The sequence below is a fragment of the Oreochromis aureus genome, linkage group 23 (assembly GCF_013358895.1).
Source record: "Oreochromis aureus strain Israel breed Guangdong linkage group 23, ZZ_aureus, whole genome shotgun sequence".
Taxonomy (NCBI): Eukaryota; Metazoa; Chordata; class Actinopteri; order Cichliformes; family Cichlidae; genus Oreochromis; species Oreochromis aureus.
Genome location: NC_052963.1, coordinates 42,496,976 through 42,513,063, shown reverse-complemented (window position 1 = coordinate 42,513,063; position 16,088 = coordinate 42,496,976). Strand labels below are relative to the sequence as shown.

The 16,088-nt window shown below is 42.8% G+C and overlaps 1 protein-coding gene across 2 annotated transcripts; it reads right to left on the bottom strand.

The window, feature by feature from the left end:
• Positions 1 to 489: 489 nt before the first annotated feature.
• On the bottom strand, positions 490 to 14,701 carry cdc34a (cell division cycle 34 homolog (S. cerevisiae) a). 2 transcript variants are annotated; one of them, XM_031725765.2, is made up of 5 exons: positions 14,289 to 14,701; positions 5,183 to 5,269; positions 4,898 to 4,995; positions 3,528 to 3,662; positions 490 to 3,378 (listed from the first exon to the last, which is right to left on the bottom strand). In XM_031725765.2, the coding sequence occupies exons 1-5, from the start codon at positions 14,469 to 14,471 to the stop codon at positions 3,153 to 3,155; spliced, it is 729 nt and encodes a 242-aa protein (XP_031581625.1). In that variant the 5' UTR covers positions 14,472 to 14,701; the 3' UTR covers positions 490 to 3,152. The 2 variants fall into 2 exon arrangements, with proteins under 2 accessions (XP_031581625.1, XP_039463126.1); XM_039607192.1 differs by lacking the exon at positions 14,289 to 14,701 and adding an exon at positions 5,474 to 5,737.
• Between the last annotated feature and the right edge of the window lie 1,387 nt (positions 14,702 to 16,088).

Sequence of the window (16,088 nt, the reverse complement as noted above, 5' to 3'; positions counted from 1 at the left end):
TGCAACACTGAGCTAAGTTTAAACACAATTCACAGAGCATGCAGATGGACTCTTACCTCAGTTGGGCTGCGATTCAAAAGGTCCTACACAGAAGAAATAAATAAAAAAAGAAAATGCATCCACTTAGGAGAGACCAAGCTCAAACTCACGTTTGTAATATAAAAACACAGAAAGCATCAGGAAATCCTTTAAAAGTCTCCACCACCCTCTGAGTGTAGCAGGGTGACTACGGGGTACACGTCTCATCACGTGCTTTCCTCACACTTCAACTCAAACACAAGTTTTAAAATGAACTAAGAAAGGAAACAGGTCTTACCTCTGCAAGATAAGTCTGAGTTTCCCTCAAAGGGTATTCACTCTCATCATTTCAGTGACTGCAAGACGACACAGAAAATGCAGAAACCAATGAGACCTTAAAAATCTCCAACACACACACACACACACACACACACACACACACACACACACAAAAAATGAAATCAGCCAATATCTAATAAAGAGCTTTATTCAGATTTTAAATAGATTTACAAACCATAAGAAAAAAAAAAAGAAAACAAAAACGAGGAGGAAAAAAAAAAATATATATCAAGTGATCGTCAAAATATCCACATGTGCATATCAAGGTAGATTGTAAACAGTCCTTTGAAGCCAAAAAGTGAGACTGCCTGGGGTCAGGTTCACTCAGCTGGAAAAGGGTTTGTTTATTGGTGGTTGTTTTGTTTTTTTCCTGAGGTTCTTGTTGTTTTCTTAACTGCTGGGTTTCCCTCAGTGAGGCTGCCACCAACCAGAGCTCAGAGTGTGGGGAGCAAGGACGATAAAACAGTAGTTTGACCCCCCCCCAAAAAAATAAAAATCCCATTCTCACAAACCATTACAATAGAGAGGCAGGGGTTCATTCATAAACTATGTAACAAACACTGATCAATTATACAGTATTGACAACTCTGTGGCGTAAACAGTAGCGGGTAACGATCCCTGCATGGTGTGCCGACTCAGTTTGGCTCTGTTCAACTTTTCCGTTTCATATCTGTGTAACTGGTTCATATCTTTACTCAGTCTTTAATGAACAACAAAAGGGCTTTTAACAATAAAGTCAATACATATAAGAGAAAACATTGCAGCCTTTACCACAAATTTAAAGGAAAAAAAACAACAACCCTGAAAACAGAAAAGCAGCCCCCCTTCCCCTCCAAACACAGCCCAGATAAAATTGAGTTAAGAGGACCTTTTTCCTTGGACACAATCCCAACCCTTATAGCAGGTTTAAAACCACAAACACATCATAACAGCATGCTAGTGAAGAACCACATTCTCCTGTTCATGCTTAAAGATAAACCCCATCCCAGTACCTTCCCATTTTTGCTTTTCTTCTCTGCACATTTCAGCTCATCTAAAAAAATAAAATAATACAAAACCCATCAGCGAGTATTCACACACACACACACACAAACACACACACACACAACGGAAACATGATTACAGTCAGGATTTCATCGGAAATACTGTTAGGTGGTGGTAACGGGGGTGTAACAGAGCACTCTTGGCAGTTAGGAGAGGGTCTGATGGTGTACAGTAGACTGAAAACAAGACGCCCCCCCCTTCCCCCATCTGTCTCCATTTTTAATTCTTCTGAATCACGTCCTGCATCAAGCTGCCACCCGTTTGCCTTTGAGGCCTTTGATACTGATGAGTCAAAATGGCTGGCGCAAAGAAATATGCCAGTACACACAGCCGCCAGCAGGGGGTGAGCTCTGTGAAGGGCAGTGAACAATGCAACTCTTCAGCTCTGGAGACTTGTGCTACTCTTGAGTTAGGATCACAAACCACAGACAGACGCAGCTACACATGTCCATCTCTGACCAAGGACACGTGGCTGGCTTGTGAGACTTGAGTTGGAGTTCGGGACACGCTGCAAAGCTCAGCTTTACTGCCACGCTTAAAGCACTGCATATTGAGTAAGTTAAAGCACTGACTGCATAGGTTTGTTAAATACAGTACATTAGATTTCACGAGCAGCAGTGAGCTGGGCTAGCGGTTTCTTAATGCATCCGGGCCACTAGTAGCGCATGCTTGTACGACGAAGGCCGTGTGGCAGTCGGTAGAGGACGTTTCTGGGGTTCTGCTCTACATGCCATTCTTTAGTTCAGCTGTTTGATCTTACCTTCCTCACTCACACCTCGGACAAATCTGACAGGTGCCGCTATAAATAAGTTGTTCCATCAGGACGGCCCCGTTTACACAATATCGCCACCTGAGAATTAAAAGAGCGGGAGGAGGGCTGACTGACTCCTTATGCCACTTTCCTCTTGCCTGGCTGACTGGGGTTTGCCGTGACTCATGGATCCCATTGGTCAGTCACATGTGGAATATTAGGGAGTGAGGGAAGGCACACGAGTGTGAATGGCAGACAACTTTCATGTGTGGAGCAGCACAAGCCTTGCGGCTTAAAAGGTCAGAGGTGAGGCATGGCAGGGCTTTGAACAGCCTGCAAACTAGAGTAGAGTCACACACACATCCGGGGCTCAGAGGCGGAAACGACTCCGCTTTAGAAAAAGGGAAAAAAAACAAAACAACTCGCGCAGACACACGTACGCACAGTATGCCAATTATCCTACGTTAGCTTTCTTCACAAATCTTGCTTTACTCTGACCTGAACCTGCCTCCTGATGACTGTGATTAAGAGCAGGTGTGACCATTCTGCACCAAAATTAACTCAGACATCATATTTGTTCCACTCAAAGCCTGCAGAAGAAATAGGACTCGAAGCTAAAAGGCTAAGTTAATTTTTAGTAAGTGCAGATCAACAGGAGGAGGTGAGGAAACCAAAACTATTACTTTGAAGCTGAGTGTGCATATTGTGTGTAACCTTTACTCAGAACAGATAAAAAAAAATAAAATAAAACATGTAAGCAGAAAAAACTCTGTAGCCTTCTTTTCTTCAATGCATTGGGTTTTAGTGCGCACGCTGTGACTGCACATGTGACAGAAGGTGGACGGGGGGGGGCGGGCTGTGCTAAGTGAGTACTCGGGAAGAAGAGGGGTAGGTGGGATTTAAAGTTCAGTTCATGACAGAAGAGGGCGGTCAGCGGTGGGGTGGGGGTGTTGAGAACAAGAACAGCAGGCAGGGGGACGATGTCGCAGGGAGGGCGAGGTCAGGAGTCCTCAGTGCCCGAGTCGTCCTCATCATAGCAACAGTCCTCATCGTCCTCCTCCTCATCATCATCATCCAGCTCCTCATCATCGTAGTAGTCATCGTATAAGAGGTTGGAGCCATCGTCTGTGGGTGGGACTTGGGTTCGGACGCAGTACTCGTCCAACGTGACAGGAACCTTGACACCGTCCCGCTCTGCGTCCGCTTTGGTAGCCACCACCTGCTTTCTGTAAGACGCAAAGAAGAAACAGAAGAGGTGAAAAAATAAATAAAAACGAGGCTATGAGCAAGTTCAGTTGTGGCGCTCCGTTTCTACTTCACAGACAAGCACCCGTTTGAAGTGAGGAGACAGTCGAGTGCGTTTTCCTTCTTGTACCTGATGATCTCGATGTATTCTCGGTCCTTGCCCTTGCTGTCCCTCCACTTTCGGTACATGACGGAGGCGTCCACGTTGGCGGGGGAGAACGTGTTGGGTTCATTCAGCAGAGAGATCACACTGAGCAGGATGGTCCTGAGAGAGAGGCCGACAGTGGAACGAGTGATTAAAATAGTTGAAGGCAATACAGGATGAGAAGAAGGAAACAGGGCGGAGAGTAGCAAAGATGGAGGTAAGACGAGACAAGAGACATTGAGTGCAGGAAACAGAAGTGTACAGAAATGGAAAGACACACACACAGACAAGAAGAGGGAGGGAAGGAGGGAGATGAAGGTCAGGGTCAGACGAGCAGCCTGCTAACCCTCTGATCATCTGTCTCTGCTGCTGCGTTTGACTTTATTGGCCTAAACTCTTATAGAATTCAGCTCTGATTAAGAGACCAGTCACACAAACATGGGTGGGCAGAATGTTTTATCCTCCAAAACATTGTTTACCCACTCTCCTCTTGTAAATAATATTAAGCTGCTTTTGTATCTGTCGCTTCTGTCTGCAGCAGTCGGAGGATCCTTTATTAAAGACACATCCGTAGTGGATTTTGTCTACACTGAGCACAGGAAAAAAAAAAAAAAGACAACTGAGAATCTGGAGGGACCAAGTAATTCAATCTGTGTCAAGCAAATATCAGAAATAAAAAGGTGTATGAATTAAACATCATGTTTGGGTGTTTTTGCTACATTTAAACTGCAGCAAGCTGAGAAAAGGCCTCAAACAATCATCCTGTTTTCATGCTACAGGATCTGGAGTCAGCCATCTACATTTTCTGCTCTGTAGGCAAAAATGCAGTACTGCTTTTGTAATATTCAGCTCTGAGGCTTCATAACTGTGGACAAAATTGCAGTAAAGACATTCATTTCTTAAAGTACATAATGTAGCTACTGTCTTGCCACCACACTTGAGTAATGGTGAAGCCGTTTAGAGGCTCACAAATGTACCCATAGAGCTGGTATTACATCCAGTAGCAAGGAAAGACAACAATGCCACCCGAATGTAAGCAAATGTCTCTGCCTGGCTACAAACATTGTCTTGCTCCTCCCCTGATCCTCCATGATCAGCATGACTGGCCGTGGCCAATGACTTTCTTTAGCAGGTGCACAGCCAGTGCATCTCCAGATCTGTTCAGACGTTCCTACTCTATGATGAAAGCAAAATCCCGACTGACACAAAATGCATTATGCATCTAAATGAATCAATTAAAAATTCATTATGGTCTAGCTACAAGCCAGAAAAAAGAAAAAAAAAATCCCTGCAGATCATCATCATCATCATCTTTTTTTTTTTCTCTTGAGTTGTTCCAAGAGCCTGACGTGTACCTGACGTTCTGCGTGGGGTTCCACCTCTCCGAAGGCAGCTCACCGCTCTGTGGGTCGTCCACTGGTGGATGAAGGATAGAGATGCACACATCCCCGTTCTAGGGACATGAGATAGTAAACAAGCATGTTCAGACAAGCAGTCACCTTTAAGAAGTGCGAAAAGATTCAAATATTAGGGCTACATGTTGAAAAAAATAAAATAAAATCTACTTGGAATCACAAAAATGTCAATGTTTAACATTCACGCTTTTTTTAAATAAATTTTTTTAAATTGTTTAGATTTACCTCATAGATGTTCGGGTGCCACATTTTGGTGAGAAAGCGGAAAGCTGGTGGAGAGTACGGGTAGTCGATGGGAAACTTGATCCGAGCCTTGGGGTGAGAAAAGACACCTATTAGTGGCGTACTGACAGGACGAGTGTTTACCTCTCTCTCATGAACAGACAAGTTGTAACCAATTTCCTTTGTCACCGCCTGGTAACCATTTCAACTCATTAGTACAACCGAGCAACAAGATGATTGCTTTACCCACAGTTAGGCATTTAATTAAAGACAGTCCTGGTGCCATTTGCTTACACTGTGTAATGGATCTACACACACACGGTCAGAAACAATTGCAAGAACACACTGCAAGTCCGAATGATTCTGCAGAAGAAATAAAAGCATGCATGTATGTGGCTCTCTGTCGGGGTATTTACTGACATAATGCATGCCCTAGGCGTTACTTTAACCATCAAAACCCGACCTAACATGTGCCCCAAACAGTCCTGTGTCACATAAGCCAAGCCATAATGTTCTCTCTTCCAAGGTCTAAAACTCTTTAGTGGTCCTCAAAAAGATAACCACACAAGTACAGACACAGCTGCCAAGGAGAGAGGGCTTTATTTTGACTGCTTTTCTTCACAAAGCCCTACACTGCAGCACTGATGCCAACGCGCAGCAGCTGATTGAAGACCTCCACAATCACGCTGATCAGCGTCAGTCGTGATTGAAAGAAACCTCTAAATAGTAGCTACAGGGTCAGTGCAAAACATAGCTAATGACAGTGTAATGTAATACGGTGTGGAGGAAGGGAGGGATGGAGGCTTGCAGTCCGTTCAGCTGCAAAGCGCGTGGAGCTGAGAGAAACACCGGAGGCTGGGGGGGGGGTAATGGTGCTGGTATAAAGACATTGTGTTTGTCCTCTCCAGCTGTCACTGCAACCCAAAACAATCCACTACTCACACTCATGTTCTGCCATTATATGTCCTCACATTGAAAACAACCACAGACACACACTGTAAATCCTGTGTGGAAGACCACTCCTCTGTTTTCCATAAAGCGTGCCATGGGAGAGACTGTGACGGAGCGCACACACCAACAGGACTTATTATACACAAACGCATCGCTCACAGCATGAAACCTTCTGACCCCCCCGCCCCCGCCAAAGTCTCTCTCACACACACCCGTGTACATTTGCTGATTCGGCATGGTCAGCTGGTCCTCGCCACAGTGAACCAACTAGCAGGAGAGGGGGCGAATTGGCAGCAGGGGTGGTGGAGGAGCAGTAGTGGGAGGAGGTAGAGGGGGATTTCATTTGAACTAAAGGGGGTTGGGCTCTATATAATTTTATAAGCTTTGAGCCTTCTTTGACCGCTTTGCCTAATTTAACCCTCGTGCATGCAGCCAAATGTTTTATCTGTGCAAAACACTGAGTGACTTGTTGATAGTCACAGAATGCTCTGCATTTAAGACTCTTTGTCATGAAGGAGTGTGTTTGTACATCCCGACTAACAGCACAAGATAAATTCAGTCAAGACGACAAACACACGCAACCTGCTTATCCTAACCTGCGCTCTCCATATCATAGCAGGGCAGAGAGGAAGAGTTGACAATCCTGAGTGAAGAGGCGCTGAAAAAAATAAAATCCCTGAGTTTGACCGGCCTTGCCAGATAACTGGCGACCCATCAGAGTGCACAGTTCAAGCCAACATTGTACACATTACAGCCTAGCAGCAGTGCAACACATAGCAGCTAGCCAGGAGGGTGGAGGAAGGGGGAGGAGGCCATACAGCAACAGTGATTGCTTAGTTTTTAGTCCAAAACAATATAAGCAGTAAGATCATATCAGTCCCCTGGCTGGAAATGGGGCAAAGGAGACATTAGTTTGTATATTTTGGAAAGCTGGCCCTCCGTTGCTCCCTCCTTCCGCAGCATGTCCATAGATAGTCAAATATCTGCTGTAATTTAGAGCTCAATAAATAAGCTGACAGTGACAGCATTTACCGGTAAGGATGTTTTAAATAAACCACACTAATCATCAGCAGCCATTCAACAACACTTTCGGTCACAGTGAGAAAGTTCTGGGTCTGAATCTCCTGGTCAGGTGGGCCTTTTGGGAGTCAACTTTGCATATTCTGCCTGATTCTTAACTATTCATTCTGCATCCACAGCCAAAATGCAAAGAAGAAAGCACAGTATGAATGTATGGGGAAATATAGCTTGTAGCCTAAAGCACTTTCAGTGGTAACGTAGACAAAAGTGTTATGTAAATGCTCCTTCATTTCCATCTGGTCCGACTCAACAGATAATACAAGGACTGGTTTTGGCCGAGTGTGCCAAAACATCCTTCCAGTGCCTGTTTTACCCCAAACAAACACTGAATGAGTCTCTAACATGCTTCTTTAAGATGGATGCAACTACTTCACAGGACATATCATGGATTAAAACTAGAATTACTCCCCAAAGCACCATTAAAATTTGTTTCACACCTCTGGCAGAGAGCCTTCCATCTAAGCAGTTTCATCCAAATCTATTCAAAGCCACTGAGATACCATGAAACCAAACTGTGATCAGATGTGGAAGAAATCCTATACTCTATCCAACTGTGGGGAAGTTCAAAAGAAGAACACAGCTCTTTGGTGAGACAAACTCACCCTGCCCGTCAAGAAATAGCCAAATCTGTACGTCTGAATAAATAAGTTGAATCAATATCTCAGTTTTTAGCCCCGGGCAGAGAGACCCATGTGGCAACCCTTCCCATAAAATAGTCCCATTCATCACAGTCCTGCGAGTCTGAGAGCAAATAAGAAAGCAGGGAGGCAGGGATATGCATTAACAATAACCATGAGCAAAAAGGAAAGAGTGTGATTTCACATTGCAGCTTAGCAGGAGGCTTCAGACTGTTTTCCTGTTCTAAAACAGCTACACAATTTCATTGGCTCTTGACCTACCTTATTATATGACTACCTATTATACAGCTGATGGCTGCAGATGGACGTGGATAGAGGAAATGGTGGATAGAGGAGATCATGCATAGATGAGGTAAAGAAGTGGCCCAAGCAAAGACCGGCTGCTTGGTTGGCTTATTTGCTCTGTACCTGTGAGCCGCTTCAGCTCCAAGCAGACAGAAGATAAGAAACGCGAGGAGGAGAACGAGCGAGGACAATGCAGCAGGGTCTTCGATGCCCAATATCAGCGTTCTCTTTTCAAATACATCAATGGTCCTGCTCTGAGTCTTTACCCATACAGCTGCTCAACCAAGACGTTTACCCAAAACAGAGTGCTATTCTTAGAGTATCTGTTGAAACATGCTGGCTTGCATGTCATGCCTAATAATTGGCCCGAGCAGCCAATTAACAGCCTTCATTCTCAGAAGGAGATTCACTTTGAACATCTCATCTGAGAAGCTGACAGGAAGTGCAGCTGATTTTTCTTTTGCCAGGCAAAAAAACACCCAAAAAACTTATAAAACACTCCCCTTGTTATTGTCGCATTATAGACGGTGAAGATCAGTTTCCTCTTTCTATGAAAATCTTTGACTGTGACCTGAAAAGCTGCCTTGAGGAAGGAACGAGTCAGAGAAAGAGCACGCCCACCCTGCGGATAATGACAGCGAGGCGAAGTAAACCAGGTCAATGCAAAGACCCTGAACAGAACAAATCATTCTGTTCTCCCTGTGCACCTCTTCACCGTCCCCACAGACCTTATCCTCTCTCACGCATACGCAGGACAAGGAAAACGGCCCCGGCACAGAGCAGATCCCACACAGCACATTTTTTTAATTCTCGTCCTTCTGGTTGTTGCAGAGCTGTAATACAGTTATATTTCAAACAACTCTTAGGTGGTCTTAGCACAACGACATTTCAAGAAGCCCACCGAGCCACGTCTCAGAGATGAGATTATTGCACCAGTGGCCCAAACAGGAAGAGGAAGAGAACACACTGCCAGGGCTTCAGGGGATGGTTATAACCGTCTACCAGAGCCTCACACTTACCTCTGCTCACAGCAGGCTGCGCTTTCAAAGGGGGGGGCATTGCAAGGAAAAGGGCTGTGCCTCCTCTTGATCTGGCCCTTTCAATATTCCCCGTTTTTGGAGTTTTTTTTCCTCCCCTCTGCCCTGCTCTTGTTTCTCTGTGACACAGCCAGAGGGGGAAACATGACTCCAGCAGCTCAGCCAGGCACACTGCAGTCAGGTTAGGTTTTTTTACCCTCCCCTCTACTGCTACTGCAAGGCTAACAGGGAACATGTACAAATTCTGTAGCATATTAGAAAGGTGCAACTACAAAGTCAGCTTCTTAATCGCAACCAGTGTCTGTCATCTGATTGTCAAGTGCTTTAAAACAAAAACAAAAACAGACAGGCCCGGGCAAAAACCAAAGGGCAGCTCTCCTCTTTCATAACAGCTGTGAACATGGGGTCTGTCAGTCGAGAAAAACACTCGACTTACAGATTAAAGGTGTTTTCTTTTAGAGTATTAGCAGCAGATCCCTCATTTACATCATGACCTCAAGTAAGAAAGTTGACACAGCCCCTCCACCCAAGCTCCAGGACCTTCAAAAGACCTGTGCCACTTTACACATAGTGAGAGATCTACAAGTCACCACAGGAAACTTTAATGTGAAGCATAATTAGATGACTGTATCTGTGGACATAAATAGTGAATGCTGCATCTGAAGTGGAGGGCAAAACAAACAAACAAACAAACAAACAAACAAACAAACAAAAAACCTCCACCTGGAGAGCACAGAGCTACAATCAGTGCAATGCTTTAGGTTATTCCAACATAGAGGTATTAAAAGCAGTACAAATATACAGAAATGTAGCAAATGGTGAACAAACTATTTTGTTTCAGGCAAAGTAAAAATGTCTCTCTGTCATACGACTTGTTGACCTGGCCGACCCTGCCTCATGTCAGTGTGTTCTAGAAAATGCTTGGCAAAATTAAAAATGTGTGGGCTGTTTCACTTGTGGCGAATGGTTACGGTTTTCGGCAGACATTAAATGTACTGCCGACAGAATAGGAAGCAAAATTAAACCCACAGCTTTAAATACACCAGTGGAAGTACTGCGCTTTGTGATGCAAACTGTAGTGTTTGCATGTGTTCAGGGTGGGACACTACCTTAAAGTCCTTACAGAAGCAATTCTTGCCACACAAGCCATCTTAAAAACACTGATTGTTAAAGCCTGAACTTCAGTGCTCACCTGGACATAAAACATTGCACTTTTATATTTGAACCACCAGTCAAAGGTGAATAAAACTAATTCCATCTGTCTTCTTGCATCAATTCAGGACTATTTGAGTGCAGTGCCTCTCTTTCATGAGGTCTCTGACTGTCACGGCTGTTAAACTTTGCTGAATTTGTATTGTATCCATGTTCTGTAACTAATTTTAAAGCACTCAAACTGCAATTCAAGTTCAAATCATCAATAAGTCACTGCTCACTAGATAAATCTGTGAATACCCAAAACATCTAAAGTTCTGCAGCAGTCATACTCGATACGTGGTACTATGCTTCCTATCATTTGGGCTGGTGAGTAAGCTGTTAAAGCCGTGGAGTGTTTTTAACTGTGTGACTCAAATCTTATCCCCGGGGACAAACAGATGTGAGGAGAAAGAAGAAGAAGAAGAAGAAGAAAAAAAAAGCCGAGTGAGAGAGTCAAACACTCATTACACTCAGTGTAATCTACACACTGTTTCCTGCATGGAGAATATTTTTAAACTCTCTGCATTACCAAAGTTTTCATATTTAAGCCTCAGATTAAAAGAATAAAAAAAGTCTATGACTAAATAGGAAAGACTTTACAAAGGCGCACACAAATTGAGCTTGTGCAAAAACAGCAGGACTGCATATCGTGAGAATAATCTGCAATATACAATAATGTGACTAGACACTCCAACATGGTGGTCTTCAAACAGTTTGGGCGTATGTATCTGTATTCACAGAGCTGAGAATCATCCACGATGCAATATTATCACAATACTTCACTCATGATACAATATTATTGCAACTTTTAACATTTTGCAGGATGTTAAAAACACAGCAACATTTATCACCTTTTTTTCTAACCGCAAATTACATCCTCAAACTTTGTCAGTTTCAAATAAGATAACACCATCTTGCTTTAGTTTATTTTTTGCTGCGAAATGAGATGGTCAATGCTGCTATCAGTCTGTGGTTGAATGGGGTCAAGCTGCCAATAAGATGCAATCAGTTTCTGATAATACAGCAATTATTGTGATAAATTGTCAGAAGAAGAAGAAGAAGAAGAAGAAGAAGAAGAAGAAGAAGAAGAAGAAGAAGAAGAAGAAGAAGAAGAAGAAGAAGAAGAAGAAGAAGAAGAAGAAGAAGAAGAAGAAGAAGAAGAAGAAGAAGAAGAAGAAGAAGAAGAAGAAGAAGAAGAAGAAGAAGAAGAAGAAGAAGAAGAAGAAGAAGAAGAAGAAGAAGAAGAAGAAGAAGAAGAAGAAGAAGAAGAAAATTATTTCAACTCTTCGACAAGCTCTCTGACAGTGATTGCCGTCAGTACAACTCAGACTGCAAATATATGCAGAAAGAGTGCCTCCTTTAAGGCCACCTGTGCAATCACCTCGCCATCAAAACTGGTCGTGAGTGTGCAACACCCTGAGGGTCTGGGCAGCCTAGTCACCAATCAATTGGTTGCAGAATGTACAAAAACATTCAATCACCAGACAGCCACCATTTTTATGTTTTGTTTTGTAGTTGCAAGAAGGTTGCTGTCCTATCTCTACTCCTGTAACTGAGCCATTAGCTTAATTAGGAGATAATTAAGCGTGCCCAGTGTTGGATGGTTTTACAGTTGAGCCGATTTAATGCAAGTTTCCTCGGCTAACATTATCACAGGATGGTGGAGCATGAGCTGTGCCCTCTTGTTTCCAGTATTCCCAAAATATTTGATATCACTTAAGAAAATATCAATATTTGGTGTCCCTGTATCGCTTCAATACTGCCACAAAAAATATTGTGATACTATACTGTATTGATATTTTCCCCCACCACTACTAATTATCAGTCCTTTTCAGGTAGTGTCGTTAAATCCCCAAGCACACCTTGACCTGTCTCAGCACCTAGTATGGGAACCACTGCTTTAGCCAACTCAGCTGCTCATGTACCAAGACCACAGCTTACTACAGGCCAAAGTCAGTAAACGTCAGAGTCTCAGAGCCTAAATGGATTCCTCACATGAATACACAGAAATGTCAGAGTCAGCAAATGGGTGTTAGCAATGGCGAGTATATGAAAGTCATAGGTCATGGGTCAGCTTATCGTGATAAGGCACTGTGTGTTTACTTCTGCACTGTGTGTTTACTAAAGCAACCAGGACAGTTATCTAATCCTGTGTGAGTGACACTTCAATATGTCTCGGTCCACTCTGTGCGTGCCTGCCTGCATGCATAATGTGTTCGTCATAGTGTGCCTTTTTCAAAGCAACACCCATGTGAAATAAACGCCTGAGTCAGCCAGGTTGCACGTGACGTCAGTATCAGCGCCGCTTCAGATGAACAGGCCTCACAGCGAGTCATAACTCTTTGTTTGTTTGGGTAACACCAAAAAGAGGTGGTTCTTTCTCTCTCCTCTTTTTCCCCCCTCCCTTCTTTCTTCTGAATATTACAAACTGGTCGGATAGAAACCAGCACAGAACAATGAGTCACAGCCATGCGGCAGATTTCACAGCCAAGCTGTGCATTCCTGGCCCAACAAAGGAATCCTGTACACGGCAACCACACAGACCCACTGAACACCGTCTACGGGAGCCTGGTCGGGCCCCTCCGTTTGCGCTTACAGGCTTTAAAAAGAGCAGAGGCAAAATGAAGACTGTTTCTTAGGAACTGGAACTAAAAAAAAACACATCAGGACAGCTGAAGGGACAGTGTGCAAAAAGAGAGGTGTTACATGACGTCTGCAGACAATATTAATCATTTACAGCTTAACAACTGTTGTATGGATACAACACAGGCTTAGCATTGTGAGGAAATAAAATCAAGTCATTGTAAAGCAATCGTGCAGAATTTGTTACTTTGCTTTTCTGCAAATTAAAATCGGGTTTCAAGGAAGCATTATTGTGCCACGTCAATAAAAGGCTTGTCATCTGTTGTTTTTTTTGATACACAGTAAAAAAAATTAAATTAAATTAAATTAAAAAAACAAAAACAATCTAGGGCAAGTCTGAAGCACATCTACTTGGGGCTTTATTGCACTAAACATAAACAAAGTAATGAATCCAATCACCCTCCAGGATGAGCATCACAGCACCCAAAACAATGACTCCAGTGAGTTGCAACATTTGAAAGTTAGAATTAGAAAACATGGCAACAACTGACATGCCAATATAAATACTTGTACTAGAACTATAAAACACTACTTAATGGTCAGTACTCAAGGGGTCAAAGGGCAGAGAAATGGCACACTCAAACATTAGCCGCAGAAATCTTCTGAAGACGGAAATACGCTGGTGGCGGTTTATAATCAGCACAAATCTGCTAAACAGGAACAAAACCAACGCATCTTTACTCTCAAGGGAGGAAGTAGACGAGAAAACAAATTATGAGTCACTACACAAGTTAGACAAGTTAAGGCTGGGAGCCATTTAACATTTCAAAAGCAAGGTTAGTACCATGCATTGTGTATGGTACATGTGAATAACCAACAAAAAGAGTACTCGAGCCAGGGCTGTAATGATGAACACAAAGAAAAGGACTGAATTAGCGAGATAGATGATGAGCTTAACTATCAAGGTAGTGCTGGAGGCGGTTATGCTCAACAACCTTTTGTTTCAAGCCAACAAAAAAAAGTAACTCGGGCACATGTAAGATCTGTAAGAGACCTCACTGAATCTGTGTTTTTAGGAGAAAATATGCCCCAGCAACAAAGTTCTCATGGAGTCTTGCTGGTTTAAAGTTAAACAAAGAAGGATTTGTCACAATAACGCTAAACAGGGAGCAATTAGCCAAGTTAACGTTATTAACGATTACCTGCTGCTGGTGGAAACGGTTACATGAAGGGTGAGGTTGGTCGCTTGGTTGCCCTGTATGAGTAAACTACTGAAATATACAGTAAAACTAACCAGTTAAAGAACAATAGACGGACTGCTAGCTAACATTAGCCACTCACCTTAAAATAACCACCCTCGTAGTGTGTATTCGGGGGTCCGAATATCGCTACTTCCCAGTTGTACAGGTCCGACTCGTCCACCAAAGTTATTTTGAACCCTTCGACCGGCTCATCTTGAAGACTTTTCATCTCCAGCATTAATGCTTTTTGGGAACTGGCTACATGATGTTTATTCTGAGCCATATTCCACGGCGATTTATATATAAAAAATATCAGCGACCCACCACAGCTGTGACTACGAAGGACAAAGCTAGCTCGTTACAAACAACAGCTAACAGTAGAAGAACGGAGCTCGTCACGCAGGAACGGCTGGTTTCCGTTTGTGTGCGGTTCCAAAACGCGTCTGGGCTGGAGCTGATGCGCCTTCCTCTCTGTTGTTATGAACAATCCAACGGAGCCCCAGTTATTAACGACCATGAACCTACCGTTATCAAGTCGAAGGTATTACTTGCCTTATTTCCGGTGACATTCTTAAAAATAAAACTCCTAAGTATCAGTAGCGCATATCAGACAGCTGTGAAAAAACATTTCCCCTCCTTCCTGAATTCTTATTTTTTGCTAATTTTTCAAACTTGTCTGTTTGAGATCGTCAAACAAATTTTAGATATTATGTTATTAATAAAAGTATATTATATTGATCACAGTTTAACCCATATAAATACAAAACAAAGTTTTTAAAAGATGCTTTCATTTTTCAAATCATAAGAGCAGTCGCCTCAAGGCACTTTATTCTGTAAGATAAAGACCCTACAATAATACAGAGAAAACCCTAACAATCAAACCACCCCCTGTGAGCAAGCACTTGGTGAAAGTGGGAAGGAAAAACTCCCTTTCACATTTGCCAAAAGCATCTTCATGATCCCCAAGACCGTTGGAAACATGCTCTATAGACTGATGAGACAAAAGTTTAACTTTTTAGAAAGTTAGAATCCTAAAACTAACACAGCATTTCACAAAAAGGGCATCATACCCACAATCAAATATGGCGCTGATACTGTGAAGGTCTGTGGCTGCTTTGTTGCTTCAGGATCTGGGCAACTTGCTGTAAATGATGGACCCATGGATTCTGCTGTCTGCCAGAAAATCCTGAAGGAGAATATCTAACCAAGTCCACCTTTGAAAGGAAAATTAAAGTTTTGATTTTGTGGTTGTCTAATCAAAGTCCAGGTCCAGGTCTGATAAACTTACTTTCTCATGACCAAAATTCCTCCACAGCAGTGTGAAAGACTCATTGCCAGTTTTCACAAATGCTTGATTGCAGATCTCACTGGGTGGCACAAACAGTTATTAGGTTACTAGCTCTTTCACACAGGGTAGGTTTAGATAGCTTTTCTCCTTTAATAAATGAAACCATCCACCAACTGCACTCTGTATTTGTTCAGCTTGCCTAAAATTTCTTTCAACTGAAACATGTTAGTGAGACAAATATGCAAAAGATTAAAAAAAAAATCAGGAAGGGGGCAAATACTTCCTCACAGCACTGCACAATTTGCCCCTCCCTCTTCTGACCTTTACTGTAGTTGCACTCTCTCAGGTAAACAACTTATTAAGACCTTACAGTTAGGATGTTTTGAATGTTTATGATGAAGGTAGAGTCTTTATTTTTAGGTTTTGTGTCGTTTAATGTAATTCTAGTTAAACATACATAAGTGTCCATGTTTGCTTGCGCTTAGAGAAAAATACAGTTCGAATCGCGAGTTTTGTTTTGAAAGTCTATACCGGAAACTCATTTTGATCTCGGTTATCTTTACTACCGAAAGCTTGTCAACCTGTTTTTATCGGGTGCGTTGAGGAGGAAAA